General features: G+C 46.1%; 1 protein-coding gene across 18 annotated transcripts in view; it reads right to left on the bottom strand.

Moving 5' to 3' along the window:
* Window positions 1-24,118, bottom strand: part of NRXN3 (neurexin 3) — a 1,555,579-nt gene that overhangs the window by 1,482,615 nt on the left and 48,846 nt on the right. For all 18 annotated transcript variants that reach the window (XR_001512329.1, XR_001512328.1, XR_001512327.1 and 15 more), the window contains exon 2: window positions 10,014-11,372. Coding sequence is in view for 13 of the 18 variants with exons in the window: in XM_006778842.2 (XP_006778905.1) it covers window positions 10,014-10,725 (712 nt within the window). In the remaining 5 variants the exon portion in view is untranslated. The remainder of the gene's footprint in view (window positions 1-10,013; window positions 11,373-24,118) is intronic.

Raw genomic sequence — 24,118 nt, 5'->3', positions numbered from 1 at the left:
GGAGCCAGGATAGGGGGGGGGGTCCCACTGGGGTGCCGGGCCAGCCTGGGTGAGAGGCTAATGGCCGTTTTCAGGCTGGCCACACCCCCTGGCGACCCAAGCTCCCAGCCTCTCCATTTTTTCTTTTACTTTTTTTTCAGTGCCTCCTTAAGTGGAGGCCAGGGTGGGCTGGAAGCAGGTATCTGGGATTTATTTATCTTCTATAATTGAAACTTTGTAACCTTGAGCAGAGCCCAGGGCCAGCCAGGGAAGGCGGGAAGCTTGGCTTCCTCCATCACTGGTGGCAACCCAAGTACCCAAGCTCCCAGCCTCTCCATTTTTTCTTTTACTTTTTTTTCAGTGCCTCCTTAAGTGGAGGCCAGGGTGGGCTGGAAGCAGGTATCTGGGATTTATTTATCTTCTATAATTGAAACTTTGTAACCTTGAGCAGAGCCCAGGGCCAGCCAGGGAAGGCGGGAAGCTTGGCTTCCTCCATCACTGGTGGCAACCCAAGTCTCCTGCTCACTCCAGCTCTGTGGCCGCTGCCATCTTGGTTGGGTTAATTTGCACATTCACTCCTGATTGGCTGGTGGGTGTAGCAGAGTGATGGTTAATTTGCACGTTTCTCTTTTATTAGTTTAGATGATTCTTCTTGTGTACCTTGTTTCCAGTGCACCACACAGGGCAAAGCCATGAGCAGGAGGGCATTTAAATATCAGACCATCTTCTACACAGGTCATGGGATCTGTGAGTGCTTCATGCCGTACACAAGAAAAAAACTGAGAAGGGGTTCACAGAACACTGCCTCAGCCCAGCCGTGGGTAAACTACAGCCCGCGGGCCGGATTCGGCCCGTTTGAAATGAATAAAACTAAAAAAAAAAAAAATAAGACTGTACCCTTTTATGTAATGATGTTTACTTTGAATTTATATTAGTTCACACAAACACTCCATCCATGCTTTTGTTCCAGCCCTCCAGTCCAGTTTAAGAACCCATTGTGGCCCTCGAGTCAAAAAGTTTGCCCACCCCTGCCTCAGCCTCAACTCCAGCCCTGTCTTTCCTGACCCAGATCAAGCAAATACAATGTGGAGTGACTAGTCTTTTAAGAATTCCATGGGTAAGAGCTTAACACCCTTAGAGCCCACTCCTCCCCATTCCCTGAGCCATCCAAGGCTCACCATGCCAGAGATAGAACCCCTTCTGGACAGGAGAGAAGCCTGAGAAAACAAAGAGGATTATGGGACCATAAGTGTCCAATGACTTTCCAGCTTTGCCAGCCTTTCCCAGTTTGGATCACAGATAAGTGATTTCAGCCATCCCACTTCACACTTCAGGTACTTGTTTCTATTTGAAATCAGCTTATTAAGTAAATAATGGGACAATCACACTACACTGTCTCTATTCTCCAGGGGCTGCAGGCTGCATATTGTCAATCATTGCTGGAGGAGCAGGTATGGAACTGCCTGGAATGCACTGCCCGCTGGAGTGGAGACACCAACCCTCAAGTTGCCTACAGCCACTGGAGTACTGAGACTGTTCTCTGAGGGCTTTACACCTGCAAAGGGGACCACTTCAGGAAAACCGAACTGGCAGGCGGGAGGCAAAACTGTCAGGAGAGGATCGGTCGCATAGAGTTTCGAGGAAAACTTGAAGGCAAAGCTCCCCTGGGTCATTTTCTTAGCTACAAAGATACCATGCTTAAATAAAAGCCTCAGTAAAACCAAAAGGATCCTAAATGCATTGCACAGCTTAAGCTGGGAGCTTTAAGTTGCCTACAGCTCATGTCGCTGCCTCTCTTTCATCTCCATACCTCCAGGCCCTCACATACCCTTGCGGAGTACAACATTTCCCCCAAAAGAGCTGAAAGCATTCACAGTTCCAGGGACCACATGCAAAGTCAGTTTTATCAGGGTGGCACTGGGTGGTTTGGCTGGATGGCTGAGATCAATTTGTTTCTAAAAGCCGCCGGTACTGGTTCTTAGGTTTTAAAAAAAAATTTTTTTTTTTTAGCTTTGGAAAGTGCATTATTTAGGAACATTGTGGACATCAGTGGAGGTTTGAGAGCAGATATAGACAATGACACATTTAAAGGGGGCCCTGTATTGCTTTTAAATAGGTCACCCAAAGACATCAATTTCTGGAGAACAACAGCAGTAATGACAACCCACTGGCACTGTCAGTTCCCAGATAGATCACGAAGACAGGCCTACAGAGCCACGCTGCCTGCCTCTCCTCCATCAGCCACAGCCTGTCACCTGTAACACAGCCCCCCACCGAGCCATGGCAAACCAAACATCCGTACTTCAGCTGGGAAAATCTCCAGAGGGAGCCTAGGTGTTCCCTCTGTTCAAACAATAGCTGGTGCCTTTAAGTCTGCTGCACACATTATACCCACTGGATATCCTAGATACCCCCCCCACAAACTCCACTTTCCCAAACCATATTCCTATGTGCCCTCCATCCTCCTTCACTCCCTCATCCTGCCTTGTTGGTTATGAAGTGCAGGACAATTTGTCTGTGATGAAGGGCCATAGGTCATTGGGGGATCATACATACACCCAGAGCAACATTGCTGTCACCGGACAGCAACATGTCTTCTTAACAGAGGCAGATCCACAGAGCTGGGGCTGGGAGCTTGTGACACTGGGGATTCCTTAAGAAAAAAAAATTATAAATGCAAAATAAGATAGAGGGCCTTGGAAGGGGCCCATGGGAGTGAGGGTATATAACAATTTTAGTTTCATGGTAAATCCGCCTCTGTAATAATCCCCCCTTCCACACACACACACAAAGGAAAAGAGAATAAACACTGAGAAAGGAATTTGGTTTTGTTATCTGTGGAGAGAGTCAGAAGGCAGCAGGAGAGTGAGAAGGAGTCTGACAGAGTAATCCCGGAGCTCCGTCCTTTACCGCCATGGTGCTGGGTACTTCCTGGCACCTGGGAAACCAAAGGTAAGTCTGCAGAGGTCATGCTGCCCGGTGATGCTCCAGTGTGGTACAGTTCGCTCCAGCTGCCTCGGGACCCCCGGGTCCACCCAAACTTGTTTTCAAACCAGGGTCTTGAGGGTGAGAACTGAATGCTCAGAATCATTCATTTCATTCTCTCTCATGCTCTCATATTCTCTCTTTCTCTCTGACTGGGAGGAGCAAGTCTCCTGGGACTGGCCTCACTGATAACCTCCTACACCAGGAGCTTGACATTTTGCTTATCATCAGCATCCAGGGAGGCAATGCTCCATTTCTCCATGGAGACACGGGCCACTTGTGTTAATTGAGAAGGGAACCTAGAAGCAAAAATAAAATGCCATGGTGAGGCCCTGGGCTCTCAGGTCTGAGCCTGCCCTCACACCTTCTACCCACAACAAGTTCAAAGGCACCTTAGGTTTGGTCTTCTCACCTTTTATGTGGGATGGCAAGGCCTGCCTACCTGCCCATCTGCCCCATCGGGTTGCTGTGGGGGCCAGAACACCTCTTTTACAGGCAAAGAGCTCTGAATATAGTCCAACAGGCACAACCCATGTTCAGAGACCCCCATGCACTCAGGCAGGGATGAATGACAATGAAATTGGAGTCTATACCCTCCTGAAATCACCTTCCTTTGATCTCTGCCACCTCTCAAACAGAGATGAAGGAAAATGGCAGAGGTGGGCTGGGTTGAGGGTGTGGGGGAGTGGGGGCTGCTCAAAGAAAGCTTCAAACCTGTGAAACTAAATTGACACAGGGTTTGTTGTTATGCTCATCAGGAGACCAACAACCCGGAGTCAGAACTTGTTCTTTCCCATCGTCTGTGCTTATAACTTTATATGTCTTGTCTCATTTCATGCTCTCAACAACTCCATAATGTACAATTTCTTATTATCCCTGCTTTGCTGCAAGGAAGGATGTACAGTGGTTAAGACTGTGGGGTCTGAAGCTAGACTGCCTAGATAGATACAAACCCCAGTTTGGCTGTGACCTTGTGTGACCTTGGATAAGTCCTTTAACCTCTTGTCTCTCTACTTCCTTATTCTCAAAGTGTGACTAACAATAAAGAGTGTCAAGAGTGGTTGTGAGGATTACAAGAGCTAATACATGCACAGCAGGTAATACAGTGCAGAATGGAGTCAGTGCTCTATGATTGTTAGCTATTATTATTATTATTTCTATTTGATGAGGATAATGAAGCTTCCAAACCTTCTCCAAAGACATACAACTTATAAGTGGACAAGCCCAGATTTAAGTCCAAATGTTTTCACTCCTGAGCAATGCTCTTAACCACTACACTAAACTTTGTTGAAGTCCCAGATTCCTCTGCTCCTCAGTTTTCTCATCTTTAAAATGGGGCTAGTGATGATTAGATGAGACAACGCACATAAGGCACCTAGGATGTCAGGCACATGGTAGTAGTCAATCATAGTAATAGTAATAATATCATTATTACTTTTGTCCAAGAAAGGGTACTGACCTTCAGAGCCCTGTTCAAAGCCTCTCTCACTCTAGACCAGCTGTGGGCAAACTACGGCCCGCGGGCCGGATTCGGCCCGTTTGAAATGAATAAAACTAAAAAAAAAAAAAAAGACTGTATCCTTTTATGTAATGATGTTTACTTTGAATTTATGTTAGTTCACACAAACACTCCATCCATGCTTTTGTTCCAGCCCTCCAGTCCAGTTTAAAAACACATTGTGGCCCTCGAGTCAAAAAGTTTGCCCACCCCTGCTTTAGACCCATCTTTGGGGCTTCACTGCTCTGGACACCACTGTGGGGCCAGTGACTATAGGGCAATAGGAGTCATTAGGGGGTGCACTTTAGTCCCATTCCCCACACCCCACCTCTTCTGCCTGTGAAGGAGGGAGAAGACCCAGCTGATGGGCAGCTGCCCCAGGAACTGGGAGCCATCTTTCCAGGGCAGCCTGCAAAGAGAGCTAGGGGACTTAAGGATAATTAGCCCCCAGCACTGGGCCTGTGGTGTCTCATTACCAAATGCAAATGCAAGTTCATGTGCCACTCAAGGCTCCTGGCAAAATGCCTGCTGACCCTCAACCCTGGACTGAAGCATCACCCAGACCCACCCCCTGCAGCTGGTGTGCAGGCCCTGCAAAGGAGGAAGGCTGTTCTCACCCCATTGAGGGGGAACAAGGAAGAAGGGTCTTATTTCTCTGAAGGAGGCAGAGATGCTATGGGGGGAGGTGTAAAAAATTGCTCTTCCCTCAGCAGTTAAAAGAGGGATTATTGGAGCAAGTGGCAGGCGGCTGCTCTGCCATTTAGCATACAGCATACCAGGAAATTTCATTTGGTAATCAGGAGGAGAGGAGGAAAAAGGAGCAATCAGACCCCTATTCAGGCTCCATTTAGTGACAGCCCCTGCTGGCTGGGCTGGTCCCAACCTAACGCCTGAATGCGTGGGGCACCATGTCTCAAAAGCAGCAGTCCTCCTTTGTGTATGTTTTAAGGCCTTGCTTCTGTGCTGTGGGCTCCATACCAGGGAGAAAGATTCTGAAAGAAGTCAGCCTTTACTCTCTGACTACTCAGCACTCCCCTCAGTCCTCCCACCCCGCAAGCCTTTCAGGAACACAGATTAGGAACAAAGCCAGTTACAATTCTGGCAGGATGTACACTGGGAAAGGGAGGGAAGATGATTGTGTTTTTACACGTGTCCAAAACAGGAGGATCCAGCTGTGGCAATCACTGGTACTCAACTCCAGCATCCGATGTCTTTGGCCCTTGTAAATGCTCAGGTAAGCATCTTCTCTTGAAACACCATTTCATCTTAGTTCTGGCTTTGAGAAATGGGGCTAAAGTCACAAAATTCTCAATATAAAAAGAAATGATTAAAATTAACTTTCAGGAAGGCATATCAAGGCCACACAGTGGTATTGAGCCATCAATCAAACCAACTGGTATAGGCTGTCAGCTTCATACAGTCGGAGGGTTGGGGGAGTAGACTAATGGGCACCATATGACAGTGTGCTTGTAATAAGGGTCTGGCCCCTGTCACCAACACTCACCACTATACTTCACTGTAGGATCCCCAAACCTAAAAACTTTATAGCTGAGACTCAAGGCAAGCAACTTCTGGTTTGTACACCTACCCATGTTGGCAGAAAAAAATAGTTGGCCCACATACCAAAATTTGGGAGTTGAGATCAACCTGTGAGGCCTTCTCCATCTTCCCATGGCCCCACCCCACCTGCAACAGGCTGACATCATGCTAAATGAACTCTTCACGGAGATTAGTACTGAAATTTATACACCTTGGATATGAGTCAGTTCTTCATGACCATAAGATTGCTGTGAAATTCAATACATGCACATTCATATTTTTTAAAAAAACAGTTAACTTTAAACTCATTTCAAGGTAATGACAAGCTCTCAATGACACATGAGGGACTTGCTCCCTAGCAGGAGCTTGGGATACCTCCTCATTGTCTTGTGGGCTTCAGGGCTGCCCATAATAGGACAGGTTGTGCTAAACAAACACCAGGTGACTGTGTTGCTCCTTAGCTTAACTAAATTCCAAAGCAGATATCTTTCATTTTAGAATCAGTTTGAATTGTCTGCACTTCTTCTATCCTCCAAGAACGTGACTAAAAAGGCAAGATTAAATGGCAACATTAACAAAGCTGAAGTTAAGCCCCGAAATATTTTATTCATAAACATAACACCGAGAAGTAAAAATTTAGTTATTCTTCCTTCCATCATGTGCCAGAATGTGCAACATGACCATAAATTACATTGGGAGTCTCAGAATGAAATCTTCCCAGGAAGGCTATGTGGAGTTGGGTCTGCAACTAGAGCCAATAGCCTTTCAGCAACTAACAGAGAACACTGTGTCTGGAACCTCTTACCACTAGGCCCAACTCTCTAGCAACTATTTCTGGTGCCCTCTGGGTTTTAACCAGAAAAGACACCAACAGGGGATGAAAATAGCCCAAAGCCCATAAAAGAGATATGCATTCTTCCTGAAGGGCAACATGGAGACATTTTGGAGCCATTGAGGCATAGAAAACCAGAGAGGCCAAACAAACATCAACCCCGCCGGCATGCTAGGAGCTAATGGACCACAGAGAGGGCCTCCAACAGGCCCTGACCACATCCATCTGACGCTGCAGGAGACCACTCCACTCTTCTTGCTCTTGAACTGCTAAAGCACAAAGTACAAAATGAATCTTCCACACCAAATGCAAGCCCTCATGCAATGAAAGGGTAGGGCTCATCCTACACATTGGGACAATCAGATGCCTGGTACACGGGACTGACTGCTGGGAATAAGTCCGCTGGTTTCAGTTCTGTGACCTGTACAATGTAAAGGGGGAAGAGGGAATAGATGCATCCTCACTACCTGCTTCACCACATTATCTTGAGGAAAATGGGTAGGCAATTTTTTAGGCTATTTATCTTGTTTTATGCAGATATGCTTGACACTCAGCAGCTGCTGTGATTTTTTCCCCCTTAATATGTTACAGGTGAGTTTTCCCCATTTACTCTAAAAATTAACTGTGTGTAGCAAGAACAGATATTCTCCAAAAGCCTGTGATGCATTTTTGTGATTGATTAGACATGATGACAATTACCAGGATCAACAGGCTCCAAGCTATCAACAGTAAATTCTGATACTTCCCCAACAGCTGCCCTCACCTCAACCTTGGCACGGCTGTTCCAGGCCAACCATGTGTTCCTCTTACTAAACAGTTTATTTACTCTATTTACATATCAGGGGAATAAATGATCTAAGCTGTTTGCTTGCCTTCTACCAATAGAAGTATCAGTCCGTCGCCACGAGATGATCTGAACCCTGTAGAAAGAACTATTGTTAAAATATACATATTGCATTTAGCTATTAAAAATTGATCTTCAATCTGCTTCAAAGAAATTCTGCTATTGGTCACACACCAAAACAAAAAGAGAGAAGCCTAATTGTGTACATATACAGTATAGAGATTCTTCCTGCAGAAAAGTGCTGATCCAGACCTGCCCAGAGGAAATGAGTTCTTTTTAAACACACAAAAAACAATGCAATCAAGTATAATCAGCAAGTTAGCAACACACTTGCAAACACCCTGGTCCCTAGAAAGGAAGAATGCCAGCTTTCAGTACAAGTTCTGAGAACTGAACAGATCCTTGGGCGAATGACAAACAAGTGATCATGTCAGCATCTTCAGGCAGGACTTTCTCCAAAGCCAAGACGCTTTGGAACAGCAGTCAGCTCCAGAAGGCACCTGCTTGTGAGAAGTGCTTCAATAACCATCTTCCTGATGTGGCTTTGTGGGTTAGGGTTGGCTTGGCCCCTCCTCCCCATCCCTTTTTCCAATGGGTTCATTGTGGGGTGAGGGTGGGGGGAACAGAAGCCAGAAGAGATGACATGCATGTCTAGCATCTGCCTTGCCTGTAGCCCATCCAAAGGAAGGGAAATACGATGCCCAACCCAGTAGAAGAAAGAAGCAGCAGAGACCCAGAAACACCCCTGTGATAGCCCATACATGACCTACACAGAGGCCTCCAACAAGACCCTGAAAGAGTCCTAGTCTCCAGTATGTATCACCTGTGAAATAAATTTAGCTTTGATTTTAAAAATTGTTTAAATAGCTCCTAGTAACTAAAGTTCTTATCAACTACAACCTGCTTTGGGGGGTTCAGCTCTTCCTGAGAAAGTTTGAGGAACAACTGCAGAACCATTTCTCATTACCAATCTCAAGGTAGTGGGGCCTCACCTCAAAGAGATCCTGGGAGTCAGTGCCAAGACACTTACCTGGCCCTACTGACCTGACCTCACTCAGCCTGCTGGTTCTGCACAATAGAATCGACAGGGAGCCTCAAAAAATATACAGATGTTTTGATCCCACACTCCATAAACTTCTGAATAAATTGTCCATGCTATGAGTTTTTAAACTCCTCCAGGTGATCCTATTATGCAACCAAAGTTGAGGATCTCTATTATGCCCTATACCATCCCACACCTTCATGAAGAGAACAGCATGAGATGATTACACAAACATCTCTAGAAGAATCCAGGGTTTAATTCCAAAAGGATGAGAGTAAATGTAACTTCCTTGCCTCTTCCTCATCCCAACCTCACCACACACACACCCATATGGCCAGTTCTCATACACTTGGTCATTTCAGTGGTCCTTCCTATTGAAATATAGGCCGTTAGTGAGTCCAGGAATCTGGATTTTAAGTCAAGCCTGGGCCACTTCTCATATCTAATCCTAAATAGTCAAAATTTGATGAATAAGATGAGGGCAGCCTTGGGCATGAGTCCCTTCCTCCCTCTCCCTGGGAAATTGTAGTTGAACTTGGGATGTTCTCCACGACTATGCTAAGTGTTGCCAGCTCTCTCAGAGGCTTGGCTGGACAAGGGTCCTTTTATTTTCTGTGCTTTCCTGTACCGTTCTCACACATGGAGAGGAGAGAACAGGAAAGAACTTCATATGAAAAATTCTAGTGCTAGAAGGAGGAGGCAAGGCAGCCCATCCCCAGATGCCTCATCCATCCTCTAGACACCTCCCAGAATAGTGTGAGAGGAGGGGCACAGTTGAAGGACTGGATTTACAGTGGGGCCAAGCATGGACATGAAATCTATCCACCCTAGTTCTTTTTTGCACAGGCATTCCCTATGCTGTGGATTATAAGGAGGAAGTGATGGGGAGTTTTCCATCCATCCCTAGGGGTCCGTTCTCAAGGAATCAGGAGGGACAGAGATAACCACTTTGTCAATTTCTATTGATTTCTTGCCCCGTGTTGATCCTGCTAAGCTGTGCTTGGGTGGAAGGAGTTGAGCTGGGTACAGATTCTGCAGTCACTTCATCCAGCCCTTTGAGTATAGCCAAATATTGAGTAAGAAGCCCAGGATTGAGTAGCCAGGTTTCTCTTTCTGCTGATAGCTGATGGATTTTCCATTGAGAGCAAGCAAAGGATTTTCACTAGCTCCTTGGGGAAAGGACCGGATTATCTAACATGCAGCTAAAGATGCACTTCAATGGAATGGCTGGTTTCTACCAGGGCTCTTGGCCTTCACCCAACTCACTGAATAGGAATAAGGAAGAGGGCCTTACCTTCGGAGCAGAGCTTGCCACCATAGCCAGTGGTAGAACAGTCACAGGTGGGATGGCCATCCAGGAGAAAGCAGATCCCACCATTTTCACAGGGACGGTCGCCACAGGGTCCCTCGGCATCCAACTGGACACCCTGGCTCCCCAGAAGCCGAGGCTCTGAGTTGCCGTACTTGAGATCCAGGATTAATCCCTTGAAGCCGGGCATGGCCTGTACTCCCTCCAGGGTCAGGGCAGAAGGTCGTATGTCTGCAGGGACTCCGCCCAGGAACAAGTCACTAACCACCTCCATGTAGGGCCGCTGGGGCTGCAGCTCCCCAGACCGGCCCTCACCATCCAGCACCAGCAGCGTGCTCAGGCGGTCACGGCTCACCATGAGGAAATGCCAGCTGCTGTCATTCACCTGCTTGTCGGACAGCACAGCAGTCTCAGTGCAGTCCATGCTGAGGCGGAGCTGCACGCGGCCATCCACCAGCGAGAGGCAGAGGAAGTCGCAGACGCCGCCGTCGTCCAGGTAGAGAAGCAGCCCCGTGGAGACATTGGTCTTGAACTGGAAGCTCAGGTCGCTGCGTGTGCTGGCATCCCAGCGGAGGTAGCGGGCCCACTGGTTGGGGAGGCCCATGAATTCTAGGCCCAGGCAGAGCCCCAGCAGGGACCCCAGCAGGACGCTGGCCTTCAGGGTGAAGAACACGGAGTGTGTGGTGAAACTCATCATGGCTGTGGGGACCAGACCGAGCCCAGAGGAGCAGACAGCCAGGGAACAGCCCTCAGGGGATGATCCCCCTTCCAAGAGAAGGGAGAGAGGGAGAAAAGATGGGTTGGGGGACAGAGAGCACACAAAAGGAAGAATCACACAAATATTGAGAGGGTGAGGAAGGAGGAAAGTGAGATGGGCACAGGAGCAAGAAAGGGCAGCCAAAGAGGAGGAAAATCAGGTCGGGGCACTGAGGGCCTGGAATGAGGAGCAAAGTGTCTTTCTCCAAGAAAAGATCTCAGCTATCCATGTGGATCCGGAGGCCTTGATTCAAGGAGGAGAAGGTAAGTGGTGGGTGAGAGCCTTCAGCAATGCACTCCTCCCAGCGGACCCCCAAATGCCCCAGCCAGAGAGGCCAAGGAGAGGGCTGGGGTCCGGGGTGCCGTGATGGAGGAGGAGTGGGTGGTGAGGTGAGCCAGGTGACAGGTAGAAAGAGGCCAAGGATTAGTCCTGAAGATCTTCCTCTTAGCAGCAGGGGGCTACAGGGAGAGGGGCAGCTGGAAGCTGAGTGCGCACACAGAGCCTGGCCCTCAGCAGAGCAGATGCAGACTCAGGCTTCATGGTGTGGGCCAGAGGCAGTCCTGCCCATAACCTGCTTCCCAGGACTCCTGCAGGAAGAAGTGGGTGGGGAGAAAGAAGAGAGAAGGAGAGGAAGATTAGGGCATGTGTCAGGAAAATATTGCATCCTAGCTCACAAATATGGTTGGATTGTGAGCCAGGTTATTCTAGTGATTCCCACAATGTTTGGTGCTTCAAACTGGACAGAAGACCAGGGTTCTTCCAAAGCCTTTGCAGGACCCCCAGCTCAGCTCCTAATAATGCACTCAGTTTTTCCACATGCAAAAATAGCATAAAACCCCCAAAGCCATATCAGCACATTTGTACAATATTCATATCACAGGGTCACATAGCCAAAGTTTATTTTTAAAATAAGTGTTAACGTATACATTCAAACACACACACATAATTTTAACATGAAAATGACAGAGGGTTTGGGTTTTTTTTAGATTTTTTCTTTTCCAACTTGATAATACTTGGGTGTAGGCGGCCTAAGACAGATTCCCACCTTTAATTTTTGAAAGAAATATTTATAAAAATCAGCGAAAATACATTAGAAGATGAATAATAAGCAAAAGAATCCTTATCTCTTACTAAATGGTAGGGAGAAAGGTCAAAATATGTGCTTTAGGGTCGAGTTTGAATACTAGTTCTTGTATGTGGAACTTTAAGCACATTTCTTAACCTATTTGAGCCTCTATTTCCTCATCTGCAAAGTAGAAAAAATAATAGCCTCTTTACCAGGATTGAGAGAGGATTAAATGAGATTATGTATGGGAAGATCCTAGCTTGAGGCTATAACATAATAGATGCTCAATGAACACTAGATTCCTTCCTTTCTTATGTCCAGATAGGAAGGGATGAGAAGAGCAGCCATTGATGTATGATGTATGTATGAGTGCATATGTCTGTGGAGTGGGACAGTATATTAAAACACAGATTTTTTTTAAATTATGAAAACTGCAGAATGGACAACAAATGAATAGTTAAGGAATGTTACAGACTTATAGCATGTCATGTGTGTTATATAGTGGTTGGAAATGCACCAGCATCCAGTCAGGAAGGTGATCTGGTTCCTGAAGGCAGACTCTGGCCGATCTAGCTGAGTGGAGACGCCTCTGTTCACATGAGAGCAATGAGTGTAATTTCCAAGAGCTGTGCAAGTTGCTGCTTAATTGACATATTTGATAATTCACCATGGTCTCTGTCAGACCAGTACTGTTCACTATTTTAATGACGACCACATTAGCAAAGCTAGTCATTACCCTGCTATGAAGAGGAAAATGCTGTTCTTTAACCAGGAACACACACTTATTTCCACTGAACAAACAAACCCAATCAACAAGAGGCTGACTGAGCCCATTAAGAAAAACATTTGTTCTATAAAAGGTCTTGTCCACACATTGTGTTCCCAAGTGTGAAATGGGTACCTCCAATGGTGCAACAGATGCTTAACTTGAACATGGACACAGTGATATAGAGTGCCACTCATGCAGGCTGGTGAGAACCAACTGTTAAAATAGCAGAAATTTTTGAGCTAGTCAATGTCCCTTTGATAGCATGAATTCAACTGTGCTAGGAGCATTCACACATGAAAATAGGCAAACACCACAAATCAGAGTCTTTGGGAAGGTTTAATTTAAGAAAAGCCTTGAAAGAGGGTGAAGGAACTAGTCATGTAAATATCATAGAAGAATGTTCCAGAAGTAGTAGTCATGCAAAGGTCTTAAAACAAGAACATGCTAGTATGTTGGAGGCTGGTGCTGTTGGAATGGAGTGAGTGAAAGACATGAAGCCAGAGGTGACTACCAGGAGATGACACATGGCCCAATCTCTTAGAATGTGCTCATTGATGGGAGGGATGGCAACCAAGGCAAAAGGCAACATCCTAGGGGAGAGAAGAAACTCTTGTCCTGAAAAGAGGGCACCTTCTGGGCGCAATAACTGCCACATCTATGTATTTCCTCAAATAAAATTATTGACAAGGGTTCACTCTTGGAAAATGTGCTCAGAGGACAGCTGCTCCCCTTCCTCCTCTTTCCAGTCATACATTTGATTTAGAGGTGGGGAAAGCAAGGCAGGTTTGATCATAAAATACATGCCTCTCACAAGGGGTACCCCAAGCCTGAAATTATTGATAAGCTGAGCATGTAAAAATCATGTCATACATCATGAAGCCCATTGTGTGTGACACCAAGAAGCTTGGTAAGTGCTTTCATAGTGACACTATCCTAGTGTCCCTTGCCCATTTAGACCAAGGAGTCCACTGGCTGACAGGCATCCTTAGGGGGAGGCAAGGACATTCAGATGGAGGGCCCAGTATTAGAGATGAGCAGGGACATGGGAGACCCTCTAAATAAACAGTCCCCAGAAACTTCTTGAGACTGGTTTATACTATCAACTCACCCCTGGGCCTCTGAGTCATTATTTGTCTATAAATTAAATGACTTGCTCAATTCAGTCTGTTTATTGAGCTCTGATTCCTTCCAGCCACTGCTATATCAAAGCAGAATAAGAAATCACTCCCACCCTCAAGGTCATCAAAAAGTAATGGGGGCAAATGTAGACTAGAGACATGAAGCACAGCAATGAAGAGCCCAGGCTCAGGAAGCTTGATGGGGAGCTCCCTGAGGCAGGTCTACTTCACCATCGTGCCTGCCACAGGACCTGGGCATGGAGTGGAAGCTCAGGGAACATGTGTACAAAGAATAAAGCATGAAAAGAAAAGCTGAAGAGAATTCCTGAGGATCAATTGACTTCTCCATGACAGCAACCCTGAGCCCCCACACTTCTCTGGATGCCAACTTCAGATGTCCCCAAAGGGCAATGCAGCACAAGCCTAGTGATCTGGGGAAACCCAAGAATTAACTAAGCTGCCCAGGAACACTCTCCTGTGCAGAGGATCATGGGAATTTACCCAGCCTGCTCTGGGGTGGCCACATTGTCCTGCCTGCTGACCCTCTCTCATCTGATTCTCTGTCCTTCCCTCAAGCCCAGCATTGGAGGTACCAACATTCCCCTGCCTGCATTGTGGGGGATCAGAAAGTCTGACTAAGGAAAACCAAGCTTTCTTTCCTACAGGGGCCAGGAAGAATATAATTTAAATACTGGTGACATCAGAACTGGGTTTATCTGGTCTTCACAGCCTTGGGGCTGCCCACATTCTCTCCTCCAGCTCTTCCATTTATTTCTTGGATTGGGAGCATTCCAGTGGCCACTGGGAAATTGCCAAAGTGGCCAAAAGCTAAAGATCCCCCTACATTAAGTATCACAGGTCTCAAGCCAATGGCTCCTCTATCCTTTGGCCTTCCTTAGCCCTTTAATGGGCTATACCAAAGCTCAAGAAATGGGAAAATGGGAGGCAGAAGCTCTCCCCACCTAGTCATCCAGCTGCCGCCTTCTCTTGAGCCATAGGATGGCCCATGTAGCCACGGGTGTAGCTGATTTGCCCCAGAGCCTGCATGGACTATCCAAGCTGGTGCAGAAGCTCAAAAGCAGTTATTTGTTGTGTGGAAATCTAGCAGGAGTGGAAACATGAGTGACATTATCTAATTGCCAGCTAATTTACATAATTATTGAACGGCATGCTTTTTATGTGGGGTTAACATCTTTGCTAATGTCTCACTATCCGGCTGCTTAGGAGGCAGGGCGACCCTCACAGGACTGACACGTGGGCTATTTACCAAGGCATGGTCCCCTCTCTCCAGTTCCTCTGCTCCATTGAGACAGACCCAGGAGAAAGTCAGGCCTGTGCCTAGAACCAGGATAGATGTTGAAGGCAGATGACCACTCTCCTCATGCCTAGCCCTTGCTGGTATGCCACAGGACCCAGACTGGACTTGACAGCTTTTCCTCTAGCACTTTTTAGTAGTGTCCCAGGGCCAGAAAATCTGCATAATGGCTTTTCGTTGGTTTTACTTGACCTCCTTTCACTACATCCATGCTTCACTTTGAAAGTAAAATGATTTGCACCAGAAATCTCAATCTAGGTCATTCAGTTGGGGTTCATCTTAACCCCAGACCCTACAATCCAGTTTAGCCAATTAGCACATTCCGATCTGCTGCCATAGTGACTAGGTTAGGGATGAGCCTGTCACCCAAACTGAGTCAAATTAGAGTTAACTCTGGGACTACTGCTGGAATTATTGGGAAAAGGCCCCTCTGCTTACCATGTTGTCAAACTATTAGAATGAAGTCCAGAGTTGCTGACGGATACCATTATTATTATTCAGGATGATCTTGTCTAAGAATGAAGTCAAAGAAGAAAGCAGAGCCAAGAGATAGATACAGAGTTCTAGTGACGTTTTAGCACCTAGATGCAGGCACACCTGAAGCCCAATGGATCCTGGGACTTTCATTACATGAACAAAAAATATTTTTTTTGCTTAAGTAAGTTTGAGTTGAGTTGTGACCAAGAGTCCTGACTGATACACTCCTAATACTATAACTTCAAAAACATTGTCACTGACACAACAATGAAAGTTTTCATCTCATATGACCACCCATTGCTAGCAGAACTTCTTGCAACCTGAAACACCTGTCAGATGTCTCACCTGCACCACCAATTCTCTATACACCCACTTGTTTGTGTCTTTTGGCAAAAGCATAGGATGTGGGCATTCTCTATCCCTAAGTGCTTTGGAGGGGGATGCAAGGTTGTTCTTGCATAGCAGCCTCAAAGATTATTACACCAACTAAACTATGATTCTCCTGATACTACACCAAATAGGGCAGCCTCACACATTCAGTCTTTTCTACCTTAATGCAACAGCAAAGGTTCTACTGCAGACAGTGAGGGAAGTGAAGGCATGAATTCTCTCCAAGATATAAAAGCAGGTCAGAGTAGTGATGAAAAGCATGAGCTTTGATATCAGGTGGTTCTGGATTTGAATCCAGACTCATTCCTACACCTATTTAGCCTAGGCAACTCTCTGGGCCTTTGTTTGTTCATCCAAATTATAATACTCACAGGGTAGTTTTGATCTTTATTAAATTTTAAAATGTATAGAGGTACCACTTTGGGGGAAATGCATGGCAGTAGCTACTAAAGCTGAACATTTTTACCCCTTGACTCCACAAGTCCTTTCCTAGGTGCATACCAACAGCAATGCTTATATATGTCGAACCAAAGACATGCACAAGAATGTTTATAACAATGCTATTCATAATAGCCAAATCCTAGAAAGTAATCCAGTGTCCATCTGCAATAGAATAGATAAATAAATTGTCGTCTATTTATGCAAAATGCTGCATAGCATTGAGAATGATTGGTCTTCATCTCTAGACTGGGGATGAATCTCACACAAGAATACATACCGTATGTGTTCCATTTATATAAAGTACAGAAAGGGACTAAATTGTTCTATGCTTTTAAATGTCAGAACAGTGGTTACCCTTGGGGGAGCTAAGGACTAGAGGAAACAAAGTGGGTAAAGGAGTTCTGTTTCTAGATCTGGGTGATGCTGCACACTGTGCTCAGTTTGTGAAGATGCATTGGTTGAGCTGCACACTTGTGAAACCATGGAGCACTCATAGTGTAGATACTTTTCTATGTGTATGTTATACTTCAAGTCAAACCAATATCCTACCTAGGAAACACTGGTTTTGCAACAGGGAGCTCGCTGTCCTCTCGTCCCAGTTTATTCCACACCCCCACCCCTAGTTCTTTCACAATTTTTTCCTACCTAAGAAGACCACCCCTCCTTCTACCAATTTGGTCATCAGATTTTTATTCTTTGAGAGAATCATAAGTAAGCTGGAGGATAGCAAATTGAAACGAACTCTTTTTGTTGACTTTTTTTTTTTTTTGAAACCATGGAGCACTCATGGTGTAGATACTAAATTAAAAAGAAATAGCTCAAACCTTGCAAGGCACTTACATGCTAGTAGAGAAGAAAGACATGAATCTAAATAATATAAGGAGGTAGACCAAAGGGGAAAGGCAGAGTCTGCCAAGTATGGGTCAGTTTTTAGGGTTCAAATAGAACACTGGTATTAAGATAAGTGCCTATTTTGTAGAGGTTAAAGGCATGGGCTCTGGAGCCAGACTTCCTGGGTTCAAAGTCCAGACCCCAGCACATGCTGACTGTGTGACCTTGAGGCCGGATGCATGGAATTTGTGCACGGGGGCGGGGGGAGGGTCCCTCAGCCCTGCCTGCACCCTCTCCAATCCAGAACCCCTCAGGGGATGTCCAACTGCCTCTCACAATCCGGGACCACTGCCTCCTAACCGCTCACCTGCCTGCCTGCCTGATCACCCCTAACCACCTCTGCTTGGCTGCCTGATCGCCCCTAACTGCTCCCCTGCTGGCCTGATTGCCCATAACTACCTCTGCCTTGCCACGCACCTGGGACCCAGGGTTTTCTCCTTTGGCCAGTTGCAGGCACCCAGGACCTGGGCTTCCCTCCCTCTGGCTGGCCCTAGGCACCCAGGACCTGGGATAGCTTTGCCCGGGCCAGCCACAGCAGCAGGGGACTGTGGGCAGGCAGCTTCACCTGGGCTGCAGCTGTAGGCACCCAGGACCGCTGGGCAGGTGGCTTGTCTCTCTCCCAGGCCACAGGCGCAGGCACAACTGTTGGTGCCTTGGACCACAGGGACTGTAGGGTGTGTGGATTGTCCCTCTCTGGGCCGCACCCATTCCTCTCTCGTGAGCTTATTTGTGCCTGGCTGGTCCAATTCCTTTCTCATGAGCTCATTTGTGCCTGGCTGGTCCCATTCCTCTCTCCCCAGTGTTGAGTGTCTGAGCTGTTAAGGTGTGAGGGCATGACAACCATTTGCATACTAGCTCTTTATTATATAGGATTATATAGGATGCCTCAGTTGCCTCAGCTGGAGATAATATTGAGTTACCATAGTAAGGCACTTTGTACAAGGTGAAGCCCTTAAAACAGTGCTCACCAAATAAATGTGAGCTCCCGCTGTTGCTGCTATTGTTACTGTTGTCCTTGATGTCCTAGCAGCCTGGCTGATGTTGGTGTCTCACCTGGCCTGCTCAGGGAGAGTTGGCTAGCTAGATGAGCATCTTTTAAACTTCATCCCAATTACACAGACAATGTTAAGAGTCATGCCTGTGTCTCTTTAAATGAGAAACTTTTGGAGGTACCAGCATGTTTAGGTTTATCAAGGCAACTCAGGAGTAGCACAAGTAGTTTCTTCAAGGGTCTAGAAGAGAGATCCCACAGGTTCTCTATGGCCTGAGAATCTGTCTAGTAAATGGGAGCTCTATGAAGAGAATTTATGTCTGTATCTTGTACACAAACCACCTCCAGATTAAGTGGGCTTGCCCATCACTAGAGACACCCTTTGGAGTTGTAAGTTCAACACTAAATAAGCCTGTGCATGAATTTCAATAAAGTCCAAAATAACAAGAGATGACTCTGCCCTTATGTGGTCAGGGAAGACTTTTCAGAGGAAGGGAACCTGCATGGAAACTTGAAGGGTAAGTAGGGCATAGGTAGCTAAAAAGAAGAAGTCTGGTGTGGGGGATAGACCACTGGATGGACTGGGAGTCAGAACGGGGCTCTGCCCTTCCAGTAACTATTTGCCAAGTGACCTTATGGAAAACTATGATCTATCCAATTTTTAGTTCTTCTCTTGAAAATTGGGGAGAACAATGAATACATCTTCCAGTTTGTTGTGAGCATCCAAGGGAGTAAAAGACTATACAGCATAAGATAATAATCATGCCTTTTTACCACAAATGACAATCCTTTAAGGCAGATATCAAAAGTAACTCTCACAGCATTGGTCTCTTCCCTGACTACCACCTCTGTTCCATCCCCAAGGGAGCCCTGAGTTGTCAGTGGGCAAAATGCAACAACAAAAAACTCTTCCCTGCAGAACATAGGCTCAAGCCTTGCAAGCTACTGAAAAGCTCCCCAGCAACCCAGGTGCAGCCGAACCCATTCAGCTTCTTCCCCTCATTCATCCCCTCCTCTCCCAGCCAGTGGTCACCCCGGCCCAGAGTTCCAAGCCATGGGTAGGGAAGCCATCTGGCTGCTGGGAGAGTTAATAATTTATAATGAAGATAATCACCCTTCAAGATCCTTGCCTCTTGGGACCATTAAAAAGGTTTCAATTGAGAGTCAGTGAGTTCTTTACATGAGGGGACCACAGGGAGAAGGGGAGACGGGAGGGCTTGGGGGGAGAAAAAACAAGGAAGAGAAAGGGAGGGTAAAACCAACTAACTGCTCAGCAGATCCCCCTCCCACAAAGGAGGCAAGGGGAGAGGGAAATTATCCAGTCCACGAAGACAATCTTATCCAGCTTTCGCAGCACCAGCCCAGCAAGAGTGCAATTTAAGGGTCTTTTCTCCTAGCCAACTCTCTCTACACAAAGAAGAAAAATCAAACACATGCAAGAGATGGGGAGAGATGCAGACAAGAGAAAATAAGCCTGCCCAGCAATCATGTCTGGGGCTGTGTGATGGCTCTCTCTGTTCTCTTTCCAGGGCACAGTAAGGCCCCCACTGTGCTAATTATTCCCATTACTTGAAAAATTCTCCATTAAACGAAGCAAGTGGTGCCAGAGCTGGCAGGGGGAGAGCAAAATGAGATGGCAGAGGCTCTGGACAGACTTGAGATTGTGGACCCAGACCAGACAGCCCCAGCTTCACCACGGGGTAAATGCAGGGCGTGGCATAGCCCCATCAGTGGGGTGCACCTGGAGGTGTGAGATGCAGAACATGGTTCCTGTGGTGTAATGTGATGGCTGTTGGCGTGGTATGTGAGGGCAGAAAGCAGGGACAGGGAAGACCATCTCCAGGAAGGATTGCATTGGGGGTGAGGGCTGAGCCTGTGGGTCCAGGGCAGGCTAAGTAAGGGCAGCCTTTGAGAAGGAGGCAGAGCTGAAGAGTGTGCTCAGGACCAAGGCCAGTGGCAATTTTGTCCTCCCATGATTTTGGAACATCACTGGTAAGGCTGCTATACAGCTGTTCCAGCACAGACTCTTATAATAGCAGCAGCAGCCACAGCAAGTGCTCAGTCACACTTACTCCATGCAAGGCACTACTCTAAGTATCTTACACTTGAATTCACTAAATCTTTACAAAAACTCTAAGAGGAAGCAACTTTTACAGATAAGTAAACTGAGGTCCCTGAGAAATAAATAATTTTCACAAAGTCACACAGTTAATAAGAGGCAAAACCAGGCCTGGCTGCAGAGTCCATGCCACTCCTTCACCCCCACAATCTGCCATCTCCCCTTCTCCGCTCCCAGGCTCCCCAACATTCTCTGACTCTTTGACAAGATATTCAGGCTTGACCCAGTGATCCAAGACCTCAAAAGAGTTAACTTTGGCTACATGTTGATCAATTTAACTACATACCCTGGACTACATACTAGCATTTTAACAGGTCTTCTTGTTTCCACCCTGGTCCCTTATGGAATATTTTCTACACAAGGAAGTTATCACTCCCTTATTCATAATTCTCCCATGATTTCTCTACACATGAAGTCCAAAATCCACCCTGTGGTCTATAGATCTGTGGTCTACATAGTATGGCCCCCAACCACCTCTCCAATCTCACCTACTACTTCTCACCTCCTTGCTCACTGGGCCCCAGACTTGCCACTCCCTCTGTGTTTTCAGAACTCCCTATGTGCAGTCAACCTCAGAGCCTTTGCACTTGCTGTTTCCACTGCCTGGAATGCCTTTCCCCAAACCTTCTCACGTTTCACACCCTCTCCCTCCAGTTCTTCACTCCAGGGCCTCCCCTATCTAACTAGCTTTGGGATACCAGTTAGCATTCTCCAGTCTTCTCTCCTATACTTTGTGGGGAAACTATGTCCCTCTGCATCTCCCCAACTTATCTGTTGTCTAAGAACTGAGAACAAGAGATGCAGGTACTGCCACCAAACAACCAAACCTTAGCTCTGGCCTTGATTCAGAAAGTCACCACCTGGGAGAGCAAGTGGCCAGAGGAAGGGAGCTAAATCAGAAAAGTCCTTTGATCAGATAACCATCCCCTTCAGTGGCTGCAGAGGGCTGGTCACAGCACAATGACCCAGTCACCACACCTGTTGCAACACCTCCAGATCCCCACTGACCCCTGGCCCCCCTGCCAATTCTACAGAGTAAAAACTACTATCAACCCTCATATTCAATCCTGCAAATAGACATAAACATGTGAGGCAGAAAAAGAAGACAGGAAAATAGTGGCAAAAAGAAGACACAGCTAAGGGGAGCTCTTGGGCAAATATTAGCAGCTTATGAGTTTTGAAGGAAGGTGGGTATGGTGCCTGGCACCAAGTTAGTCATAAATAAATAAATGTCTGCTGACTGAACTAAGGTGAGGAAGCAGATGGAAGTTCAAAAGAGAGACTTCTGGGTCAAACCATTGACAGACCAGTTCTAGAATTCTATTCTTGACAGTGTAAAGGTAAGCTGTCCTCCTGAAGATAAAGAAATCAGACCCAGAGAAGACAGGGATGATCATGCATTCAAACCCCTCATTCTATAGATGCAGGAGAAAGGACGGACCCTGGGGACGGTCAACCAAGTGTCCAAGATCACATGATTGGGCAGTGGCAAAAGTAGCCCCATGTATTAGACCCCTTGACTAGGGATCTTTTCATAAGAACAATGGCTTTCCTTTCTTAGGCCACTGAGACCCTTATTTCTTCCAAAAGAAGAAACCATACAATAAACCCCAAAATATGACAGTTAAAAGCAGAAGTGTTCTGAAGAAGTGGGAGGTAACACCCCCTTGTCTACACCTTGACTCTACAGCAGTTCTCTAGATTTTATCATTAAAAACCCTAGAGCCCCAAATAACACAATTTCAAAACCAACCTCATCGTGTAAGGGACTATCCTTAAAAATCTCCTAGTTTCCCCCTAAAAGAGCCACAAAAAACCTGTCATTTATGAAAACTTTTCTTGTACAGATTTGCCTTTTCATTAGTATTAGCTCAAGAGTTTTATAACATCTGCATCTTTCACAGGTCCTAGTGTCAGTAAATACTCACGCTAGGGACACACTCCTTGAGTTTAGCAGCCTCTGCATGAAATGGAGTTGTCCACTATTTGTCCTAAGCTTCTCTCCAGCAAATTTCAAAGAGTCTCCCTGCCCCCAGGTTCTGGGATTTGGTGAAGAGCTAGACAGGCCTGGATTCTTCTCCACTTACAAGCTATGTCAACTTTGGCAATTACTTAATCCCTCTGAAGATCAGTGTTCCCATTTGTAAAATAGGAGAGGTAATACTAGTACTTACAGCAAAGGCTTGCTGTGAGGCTTCAATGAGGGGGAAATGCTTATAAAGCTCCCAGCACACAATAAGCACTCAGTAAATGTTAGCCATTACCATCATCACCATTGCTGTTTCTCTGTTCACCTATTCACAGCATGATTTTAGAGATCTCTCCCATAATGTTGTATAGTAGCAATTCACATCCCACCCCCCATCTCTGTACTCTTTGTCTTCTAACATTCCTGTGCCCAGCCTCCTTGACACCAAGCTCAGATGTGTGACTTGCTTTGGCCAAGTGGGATATTAGCAAAAATGACACCAGTAGAGGCTTGGAAACTAGGTTTACATTTTCTCCTTGCTCACTGTGATTCCTCTCCATGAGAACATTCCTATGCTCACCTCTTACAGGGAGAGACATATAGAATAGAACTGAGTCACCCTAGTTATCCTGGTCAAGGCTTAACTCTAGGAGGTTCTTGAGCCACAATCCTAGGGCAGCTAAGGAAAAAGAGTCCAAGTCCTTAGCTCCAAATTTACTCTAAGCACTGAACATGGTACCCCCAAGCTTATGAACCCCATGATGTGGTCCAACCTCATCAGCTTCAGTATAACTGCCTGTTCTGAAGGATGTCGCTGCAGAGAACTAGAAAGGTGGGACCCTGGTGATAGCCCTGGGGTATGTGGCGAACCAAGTCAGTGAGCTGGCACAGCTTCTGTGCAAGGTGAGCTGAGAATGTGAAACTGGCAATAAACCATCATAAACAACATGCACAGCGCACTGAGGACAGGCAGCAGTGATCTCACAAGCCTCATCAAAAACAGTCGGCACTAATGTGCGCAGAGTACTTCCGAGTTTACAAAACACTCTCTCACCTAACCATCAGAGCAGCAAGTCAGGCACCAATTTTTTTCAACTTTTACAAATAAAAACTGAAGCTCAGAGAGAGAATGTGGCTTGTCCAGGGTCACAGGACCATTAAGTGATATAAGTGAATCTTAAGTTCAGGCATTTGAACAATAACTCCCATGTTTTGATTATTATCTTACACTGTTTCTGGGGTCTACTAGATAAGGACGATAAATACATGAATCTTCACACCACCCATTAATTACAACAGGCATATGAAATGAAACCTATGGGTTCATCTCACAGTAATTAAACACATTGGGATGGCACACAGTGGATCCAACTATGCCAGACTCTGCCCTATAACAAATAGTGAGTTATTATGGAACAATGAACCCCTTTGTCTAGGACTGCTAATCCAGAATTTGCAATCATCCAATTACAGTTTGCATTAGAAAGTTCCGATACATCTTTCTCTACAAAGTTTTAGGTTTTACTTACCACTGAAAATATTTTGAAGTTGTTAAAATAAAAAATCAGTATCTTTTTCAAACTCAAGTCTCAAAAAATTCTATCAACATGGCTTCACAGTCATCAAAAAGCTTCCAACAAACAAAAGCCCAGGACCAGACGGCTTCACAGGGGAGTTTTACCAAGCATTCAAGGAAGAACTAAAGCCTATCCTCCTCAGACTACTACAAAAAATTCAAGAGGAAGGAACACTTCCAAGCTCATTCTATGAAGCCAGCATCACCCTAA

This window comes from Myotis davidii, unplaced genomic scaffold (genome assembly GCF_000327345.1).
Source record: "Myotis davidii unplaced genomic scaffold, ASM32734v1 scaffold309, whole genome shotgun sequence".
Lineage (NCBI taxonomy): Eukaryota > Metazoa > Chordata > Mammalia > Chiroptera > Vespertilionidae > Myotis > Myotis davidii.
The sequence above is the reverse complement of the archived record's forward strand: the minus strand, read 5'-3'. Positions and strand labels throughout refer to the sequence as shown.